General features: G+C 39.6%; 1 protein-coding gene across 7 annotated transcripts in view; it reads left to right on the forward strand.

Annotated features, from left to right (window-relative positions):
• Positions 1–10,381, forward strand: part of ABI2 (abl interactor 2) — a 101,462-nt gene that overhangs the window by 34,745 nt on the left and 56,336 nt on the right. For all 7 annotated transcript variants that reach the window (XM_019553668.1, XM_019553667.1, XM_019553665.1 and 4 more), the window contains exon 2: positions 4,181–4,348. In XM_019553668.1, the coding sequence (XP_019409213.1) occupies positions 4,181–4,348 (168 nt within the window). The remainder of the gene's footprint in view (positions 1–4,180; positions 4,349–10,381) is intronic.

A 10,381-nucleotide genomic window follows, 5' to 3' on the forward strand; every position in this document is an offset into this window, starting at 1 on the left:
GCCAAAGATTCTTCTTGCTGGTAATATTGTGCTCTTATAGCTTTTTCTGGTTTGGGGCCAAACTATGCTTACTGTTATAGAATCATAGAAAATTAGGGTTCGAAGAAATCTCAGGAGGCCATCTAGTTCAACCCCCTGCTCAAAGCAGAACCATCCCTAACTAAATCATCCCAGGCTTTTAACTTTAGCAGAAATCTTGATAGGTTCTACTTATCATTGTATAACAGAAGCTGCAAATGAGCTTTTATTAGCAGTGACCAAAAGAAGTACATTTTGGTCTGACTTGTTGAGACATTTCTTAGAGGTTTTAGGTGAGATTTCAGCATGAGATTTTTCTGATGTCCAATTTAGAAATATATAGATTTTTAATGAGTGAAAGTCCTGTTTTGGATATGTTAGATGATCTGCTTACTCACAAGGAGTTGATTAGGTTCTGGCCATTTCATGCAATTAATCCCACATTAAACTGTTGAACCTCTGTCTCCTCTTGCATGAAGTTTTCCTATTAGTTTGTAGAAGTATTTCAGTTTAGAATGGTCCATTGCTGCTCTGAAGCTTGTGTAAACTGTTGACTCAAATTTAATATAAGGGGTTACATTTGAATTATTTGAAAGAGAGATTTTGTTTTATTGTTAGGTCAGGAGAAGCTGTAGTTGTTTTCACTGCAACAATCTGAATGATATAAACATGCACCAAAATTGTTCTCTTCTGGATCAACTATATATTTTTAAAATTCACTTAAGCCTCTTGCTAGCATCAAGAGCCTAAAGACAATGGTTTGTCTGTAGCTGTTTCAAAATCCAGATTGCTAGTTGGATTAACATAATTTCCTGTGATTGAAGAATAATACAATTTAAAAAATAGCACAAGAAGGGACCATGACTGCCGAGTCTGCTTAGTTTGTTAGTTACTAGAATGTTATCAGGCTTCTGTACTTGCATTACTAGTGTCTTTTTGTGATTTCTTGATATACTCATGCCATTTTCTAATTTAATTTACTGACAAGAACTTTCTTTACATATTGGTTCTTGATATTGCTGTTAACAAGGATGTTATCTCTGGAGACGCACATCCATAGTTTGAGACCTGAAACTAAGCATCACAGAGATGCTTAATGGGATCTTCTAGACTGAACGCTGAGTCCCATTGGGTAGAGTGGTTTTCTTTAATCTTTACTAATCTGTAGAGGAGCCTCTGGGAACCCCATAAGATTGGGCCCTTAATATAGTCCATGGCCTGTTGTGACCTATTTATAAAACCTTTCCAAAAAAGTTGCATGAATATATTGTCTCGAATAGTGTATAATTAAAAGGTTTAATCCCTATTCCATGATGGTATTTTTGAGCTTTAATGTATCTTAAATTAAAAACTAACTTTATATAGTTAAAAATAAAAAGCATCTTGAAAATTAAAAAATATGATTAAATACAAAAAAAATCTGAGGTTTTTTATTAAAAATAATTTTTTTATTCACCCTGATTCTGACTTCTGTGGAATTTATATCAGTTTTCACTAACTAAAGATCTAGCCCTGAGCTTAAATTCATATTTACTGTAAGTTTCTTGAAGCAGTAAGGTCAAAGCATATGCTAGTTATTTTTTTTAAATGGTAAACTGCCTGTCTCTTGTTCTGAAACAGTCTGGCTACTAATGACCATGAAATTTATGGAAGTCCTTGTTTTATTTGCACATTACTGATGTTAGCTAGTCAGAATGTACAGTATATTAACTTAAATCAGGATTTCTAGTTCTATTAGTAGACTTTCCAGGCTGCTGAAGAATGAAACCAGCAAGATCCCCATCAGTTTCACTGTTGTGATTCACAGGCTTTTCAGAAATTGTTGAATTGTTTGACTATAAATAAATTGTAGTGAGGTTACATATCCTTGGAAAAACTGAGCTGAAGTTGTTTGCAGGGAAGTAGAGTGAGGAGAGTGGAGAAATCTGTGCTGGAGCCAAAGAGAAGATATCCATTTCTTTGCTTTCCTTAAGCTGGGGATCCTTTGGGCAGTTTAAATATATCAAAATCTTAATATTCAGAGCATATTCAAGTAAGTTCTTAAGTAGGTTCCAGGATAGCATTTTCTTCCTTCCTAACAGCTGAACATAATGGAAGGGAAAGGGTTTTTTTGTTTTTTGTTTTTTTTGTTTTGTTTTTTTTACTAAAGATATTCTTCTGTTACAATATTGATACAGATTCCATCATCATATCTGTTTCCAGCAGTTGTCTGGCAAGCTCTTCAACTTCATGTTATTAATTCAGCTCTTGGATGTTTGAAAAATGGGATAGCCAGGCAGAATTTGCTTCTAGGTCATCTTTCTCCTATCCAGCTTCTCCCTTGTGCTTTGTCTCACTGTAAAAACCTGGATCCAGAGGAAGAGACAGGGAGACGGGGTTCCTTGTGTGGTTAAACAGGAGCAACTGTAACCATTTGTTTTTTCCTTGGAAGTGGGTTTAGGAGATGATGCTTGTATGGGCTGAAATAAGGGACGCTACCAAGTCAAGTAAGTAATCACTATTGTGAGTAGGGGCAAAAAAGATGCTTGTTCAGAGATAGCGGGAGGATGTATTATTGTAAGCTTGCCTTTGTTGAGGTTGAGTTAAAATATTGTGTGAAAGCTGACATGGGTATTTCTCTTGCAGACTTGCAAATTTAGCTCTTAGGATTTAGAAACAGATATGTAGATATTGCCCCAGTTCTTGACTATTTTGTGATATGAATGGCCTTATACATGAACAAACAAAAAGAAAACTCAAAATCATACTACAGGGGTGTCAAAGATATGGCACATGGGCCAGATCTAGCCTGTGTAACCCTATCATCTGGCTCGCAGCACTGCCTGTGGGTCTTGGACCAGACTCATGCTGAATGTAGCATGCATTGGCCTGCCTGAGCTGGTCTAGCGCATATGGGGCTGGTCTGGATAGGGCCCACACGCTGGCCCCATGCACTGCGTACTGCCCCATGGAGCTGCACACAGCATGAGGCCAGTACAGGCATGTAGTGCCCAGCCCGACTGACTCTGCTTTGGCTCTAGCATATAGGATCAGTTTGTGGGCTTGATTTGGAGCCTCATTCAAATGTGCGCCCTTGCATATGTTGGACTTTTTATCTGGCCTGCATGTCTGAAAGAGGTTGGTTTTGCTGTCCTAGAAGAAGTGAAATCCAGTACTGAGAGATACTTTGTGGCTGCATTTTGAAAGTAGGAAGAGCCTCATCCAGATGTGTTCCCCCCTCATATGTTTGACCTGAAAGACTAAAAGTCAGCCTCTCATATTTTTCATGAAACAGTTGACAGCTGTTGTATTTCAAGCAATGCTTAGATGTCGATGAAGGGCCAAACCCTTAAGTTACTAATTTTGGAGCTGTTTGAAAAATGTGTGTGTTCTTAGGTTTCTAAATGATGATGTGCTGGTTGGTATCCTTAATGCTTTGATTAACTTTCAAAAATATGGAACAAATTAACTGTAAATATATGTCTATATTGACAAAAAGTAGAAGGATACAAAGCATATAGATTCTCCCCTCCCTGCCAAAGAATATGTTCAAGTGGCTACTTTTTTGATATCTAAGGAAAATACTTAAAGGTCCTCTATTATGAAGAGTTGCTTCCATTTTTACTGGCTATTTAGGGCATTTAGAGTCTGAAAAATAGTGGAATTGAAGACTGTGTTATTTTGTAGATTATTTCAGGCATATAATGTAATGTAATGTAATTAAAGAATACAAAGTTTGGTGAGGAGTACTAAAATTCTGTAATGAGAATATTATATTTGTAAGTGGCTAAATGAACAGACTCATGAGTATAAGCATTAGAAATTTCAGTATTTAAGGAGAGTGAAGAGCTTTGAGATCAACTAATGGAAAGTGTGGTATTATATGGTGGTAGTATATTTTAGAGGTTTCTTCAGTCAGGCTATCTGAATATATATGTATAATACTTTTCAAAATGTATTTGCTTTATAAAATTTAAAAACACAATAATTAAGTTAATTTTTTGGAGAAATTAAAAAAAATTAAATGAAGGAAAGTTGGAGTGATTTAAGAACGATAAATTAAGAGAATTGCGTTTTCTTGTATAAAACAAAAAGTTCCTATCCTTTAGAAAGAGAGAGGAAGCTTATATGCAAAGCCTTCCTGTCTGATGGTTCTTGTAATAAACATTTTTTCTGTCTTTAGTCAGCAGATAAACAGCGGGCCCTAGAAGAAACCAAAGCCTACACTACCCAGTCCTTAGCAAGTGTAGCCTATCTGATCAACACCTTGGCTAACAATGTTCTCCAAATGCTGGATATTCAGGCATCCCAGCTGCGGCGCATGGAATCTTCAATCAACCATATTTCACAAGTGAGACTTTTTACTTTTTACTTGCATTGTACAGTGTGTTACTGAAATCGTACAGCCAGTACTCTTAAGGGTTATGATGTTATCCTGTATGGTAGAGATAGGAAAAGGCAGTTTTCCTAAAATCAGTGGGGAATCTTTCTGCATCCAACTCTTCTGTTTTGACCAGAATGTTGTCGCTCATGGCACATGTTTATCATGTGGCATAATAAACATCAAAAGGCACAAAATTAAAAGGTTTTAAAGTGGTCGGTAGGTAATAATACTTTATTAAGTAATATGGAGAAATCACTGCAGAAAACAACACAGTTAAATATGAGGCAGCCATGTAAAGGATAGCATGTATGTTTAAAATAGACTAATATAATAATTTTCACATGCTTTCATTTCAGGGCATATAGAGATTAAACTATAAATCATACAATTCAATTATGGAAAAAAAGTGAAAGCTATTTTGCTTTATCTACCAAATGAAGTTCAGCAGTTGATGTGAAAAAGAATGTGCACTAGAGCATATACTTGTACAGTGGTGGCCAGCCTGCAGCACAAATGCCACAAGTGATACAGGCAGCCTGTATGTGTAGGACTCAGCAGGTTGAGGAGAGGACGTGCAACACAGTGGCAGACAGGGCAGGGAGTAGAAAGCAAAGGAACAAGTAGGCCAGGAGCACAGGGAAAGAAGCAGGTAGGGCAGCAGATCAGGCAGAAAGGACAGGGCTTGGGAGCAGAAAATGCAGCTGCAGATTGGGCAGTAGAAGGGGACTGGAGTGGCAATTGGGGAGGGTGTGGAGCTAACTTGCGGCATGCCTGCCAAAAAGGCTGGCCTCCTTTGCTCCTGTACAAACAATCCAGCTTTAGGTGCTTACTTTTGTTCTTTCAGGCTTCCGCACATCCTGTGCCTATCTGACCGTACATATAATTTTAGGACAGTATTTACAAAAGAAACTCAGTCAGGTCTTGGTTATAAGATGGTACAAAGATCCTGAGGGTCTATGCAGAAGCAGACAAATCTGGGACTAGCCTGCTTTCCTAGAAGTACAGGTTTTCCTTGCTTTATGTGATATATATGTTCCTGGAAAATAGTGCATAACTCAAATTCACATGAAGGGAACCCACTTTACAATGTAACAAATGAGGATGCATTCCAAGACCTTGACTGTACTGATCCCCACACCCATTTCTACCACTTTTACAAGGTAATTTTGATACTCACCAACAGCAGATGGTATACACAAGCACAGGGCACTAACATAATGGGGATGGCAACTATAGAAACACGTTGCAGATAATGGGCAAGGAGCACAGATCCACACAGGAGAGTATATATCTTGGTGTGCATAACTCCCACAATGCACCACACAAAGCAGCTGACTGTGGGCTTCCACCACACCGATCACATAAGGGTGAATTTACCTTGCATATAACGAAGTTTTGGTATAAAAAGGGTCATTGCATAAGAGTGAATTCACACATACAGAACCCGCATAAAGCAAGAAAAACCTGTATAGCCAAAGGGAGGTCTTGCTTGGTAAAGACGTCAGTTGGATAATTTACCTAAATGTTTATATTTTGCTAATCTTTGAAATAGTTTCATCTCATTTTGAAAGATTGAAAGTTGGACTTCGTAGGAACGAGAACAAAATGATTTAGATGCTGTGATTTAAGCAGGGCTTGAGAAATCCACTTTTCCATGGGAATGGTGTAGACTTCTACAGCTTGCCAGCTTCCATTATATATATAATTAAAAAAAAAAAAAAAAAAGACTTTTCATGCTTGTTGTGAAGATGACCTTACAAAAGCAAGCAGGAGGTGAACTGTTGCCGTATTTTCTTAAGCCTACAGGTAGCATTGAGCCTTAGCCACTGCTTGCCGCTTTAAGCTCCACTAGAGTAAACTGACTATTCAGAACGCTGGCAGTTATGGGGAGGCTGGAAGGAATGCTGATCCTACCTTGCAACTGCCTTGAGCAAGGTGAAGGAATAATACTCTAGTAGAAATCCTGGCACGTTTGGCATCCCAGTAGCTGGGAGGAGGTGGTTGTCATTTCACCTGGCCATTTCTGCTGGACAGTGATAGGCACTATATTTTGTATCAGTATTTCTCTCCCTGGTTTAGGAAGTTTTTATTCCTCTGGCTAGTACATGGCAAATCTGGCAAATTGCTTATAATTTAGACAAAGCACTTTAAGATGGGGAGTCTGGAATTCATTTCTTCTACAGTTGGCATCAGTCACTTACTTACTTTTAAGTTACCATATTTCTTTAACATAAAACTGTGTATTTACCTCACCAGAGAGGTGAATCTTAGGCCCCTGGCGCATGTTTATTTAAAGGTGCCATGGGTTCTGATCCTCAATCCCAACAAATATACTTTCTGCCATATCATGTGTGCCTGTCAGGAGGTGTGATTTTTTTTTTTTTTCTTCTTTTTTTTGTGGGGGGAGAATCTGGAATTAGATCACGAATGTTGCTTTACTTACCAGGGCAGAGGGAACTCAGGATTATGATCTTGGACTCCTCCAGTACTGGCAAAAACCAAGTGCCTGCAGGTTTGTGGCTGGTTCTGATTCCTAGTATGGTTCTAGGGCTGGAGCTTGCAATCAGCTGATTGCTGGCCCTGGCCCCAAACCTGCCACACATTAACGTTTTAAGTCGCCATACAAACCAGCTGTACAAGGGTTCTCCATTATATGTAGAACATTTTTATGGTTGGTTTGCCATTCTTTGGCACCTTAAATTTGGTGCATATGTAGCACTCTTGCCAATTATGCGGTGATTAACACACTAACCATGGCATAAATGTACTGTGTAGAGGGGGCCTCAGTCATTAAATATGCAAAGAGCTTTGTGATTCTGACACTACATAAAAAAGCACTCTATAAGTAGAAATGATTTCCATTCTTATTGCATCAGGTTTATGTATTGTATCTATGAAAATCTCATTTTGTCACATAGCTTGTATAAAGCTCTTTTAGGAGTGCCATTACATTTCTAATTGTCTTTCTTTCTGAGAATGTGATATAAGTACTGATTGAAATATGAGTTTAATTTGTCTTCACTGGTGCAGTTGCTATTTCAAATTGCTAGTTGAAATGGAGTGCTAAATTGCCAGTGCTAAATAGCCAACAGAAATATATCTGCCAAGATTCAGAATGCTATACTTGTACAACAAAGCATACCTAAAAATATTTTTCAGGGTTTTTGGTATCTTTTTAAATTTCTATAAAAATATGTGCTCCTTTTATTGGAGACTTGATCTTTTCAAATGCATGGTGCTTTTAGTTCTTTCATTAGAAATGCTGATATCATATGAATGATGTTTTATCTAGGGAAGTTAGTAGCTTGGCAGAGCAGTCTGTTTGAGGATATCAGCAGTCCATCTCTTAAAAACATTCCCAGTTTCCATTAATTTGCCATGGATGCAGTCATTTGAAAAGTAGAATTTTAAATTCATATTTAAAATTCTTTTTTTATAAAGGCCCACTTATATGCCATTTGAGTTTCAGCATTTAAAATTAGGTTTAAGGATTTAATCCAACGGTGTTAGTTTGTAGGTGCCAGTGTTGGCTTCCAAATAGAATTTAATTTCCGGGTATTTAGAAATGAAATTTGACTTTACTTCCTGGACCATGTCTTTGGTGTAGAGAATTTCCATCTAGGAGTTTTGATTATGCTTCTTATGATGGGGCAAGCGTCTTGGAAGGTTTAAAAAAACCCAAACAAACTCTGAACTGCCATGGACTTATGTAGTGGTTATTTTTTTGCTTACTTAATATAAAAATTCCATACCATTTCTAGTGCTAGTCAGAAGACTCTGCTAAATCCAGAGTTGTACTATTCCGTCTCACCTACGTTACCAGCTTCATTTCAGAATGGGCGAAGACCATGATTTCCTTCAGCTCACATTTGACTGTACAGTATTACAGTAATTAGCATGTTGGTCTTTTGGTACTGGCACATGTCTAGAAAACAGTGTGGTGCAAAAACAGATGAAGGGATATAGAACCTTTAATTCTGAACAAGAAGAACTGAATCCTCAGTATCATGTTGTTCAGAATCAAGCTCTCTCCAGAGCAGAACAGTCAGTCATGTGTTGCTTTTTTTGTTAAGAAGAACTTTAAAAAAATTATTTGTTGAAAGTTCATAGTTGGAGATGTTAATTTTTTTTAATGAGATTTTGTAGTTCTAAATGGGAAATCCTGCAAACCTAATCTGACGACTGACTCTGAAACTAGTGAAGTCATTTCAGTTTTTCAAGTTAATAGGTCACAAATCGGGAAAGCATTCCAAAGGAGGAAGCATTTAAGTATGTGCTTACATTTTATTGCCTTCAAATCCAGCATATGTATCAGGGTTGTTCTGAATTGGCATGAACTTAACCACATGCCCAGATTAATTGAAGATTTACATAGGGTACCATATTTTCAGTTCCAGAAAAGAGGATACCTGTTGGGGATGGGTAGAGTGTGATTGGGGGAGGGAGGCAGTGATATGCTGGCGCCCTGCCCCTACCCATTTTGTTTCCCCTCACTCTCATACCACAGCCCCTCTTCCCCCCCACCCCGTCCTGCTGCTGCCCTCACTTCTAACCCACAAACCCCAGCCCTACCAGTTCCCCTCACTCCAAAACTGCAGCCCCCCCCGTCACTCTTTGCCCCCTTGAGCCATGCTGGTTCCCCTCACTCCCAACCTGCAGCCCCCCCCGTCCCTCCTGGTGCCTCTCATTCCTGACCCACAACCCCCTGTTCCCTTCAGTCCTGCTGGAGGGGCCACTGTCTCTAGTGGGCCAGAGCACAGTGGCTCAGAGCGAGTCTGGCCCCAGTGAGTGCTGGAGGGAAGAGGGGAGGCTTTTGGTGCCCCCTGCCTTGGGCTGGGGCTGCCGCACTGTGCCAGGAGGCCTGGCTTGGCCATGGGCCCCTTCCCACAAGGCAGCGTTTCTGGCCGCTCTGCCCTTGCAAGCATGAGCACTGGCCCCTGTGCTGCTGGCCTGCTACAGAGTTTCTTGCTGCCCTCAAAGGGTTTCCCCACCCTCTTCCCCCGCTGGAGGGGCAGGCAACTATTCCCCCAGCCCCACAACCTAGACTTACCTGCCTGCAGCTCCTGGGCCCCGCACAGACACACATGGTGCTCCCTGCCTACAATTGTTCCTCCTCCTGCTCCCACCAGCGGAGCAAAGCAAAAACCCAGATGTTTGGTCAGATTTGAAAAATTTGCCTGGGCAGAGATTGGAGGACTCAAAAAGAGGACATGTCTGGAAAAACCCAGATGAGTAACTCTAGCTTACAGAAATCTTATCTAAATATAATATTTGTTTTAGCTGTTCAGATTCCCAAATCAGGTCTCACTGGCTTCTAAATACTCAAAAACTTTATTGAAACCTGAGACTTACCAGATATATTTATTCAGAGATAATTTTTTTTTTTCAAGTTCAGTATTAGTCTACTATATTTACTTACCAAGCTTATCTTTACCTTTGAAATCAGCCCTACAAAACTGTGGTGTGCATCTTAAGTGGGAAAGCTAATTTTCTGTGCTGGAGTAGAAGCATGGAGATGCTGTAAAATGGCTGCTTCCTCTGCCAGCCTCTGGGGCAGAGCTACAGAGTTAACCCTTTCACAGCTCTGCAAAATTGGCAGGAGGCTTTGGCTAAGTGATCGGGCAGTAGCTGCTGCCAATTCACCAATGGCCGTTTACCTCTACCATGGCATCATTGGCATTTTGCCTGAGCGACACCAGTCAAGATTCAGTCATACAATCATGATCCCCTGCAGTTAGGAATTGGCCATCACTCTGGAAAACCTGTTTTTCTTCATTTTGGTGTCCTACAATAAAGTGTGAATCTTATTTGGGGTTGTGGGATATGTGAGCAAATATGGTGGTTCTTGAAACTTCTCTTTTCATGGTAATATTATAGATTTCATAGATTTCATAGACATTAGGGCTGGAAGGGACCTCGGGAGATCATCAAGTCCAGCCCCCTGCCCAAAGGGCAGGAAGTCAGCTGGGGTCATAGGATCCCAGCAAGATAAGCATCCAA

Source organism: Crocodylus porosus, unplaced genomic scaffold (genome assembly GCF_001723895.1).
Source record: "Crocodylus porosus isolate Cpor-Errol unplaced genomic scaffold, CroPor_comp1, whole genome shotgun sequence".
NCBI lineage: Eukaryota > Metazoa > Chordata > Crocodylia > Crocodylidae > Crocodylus > Crocodylus porosus.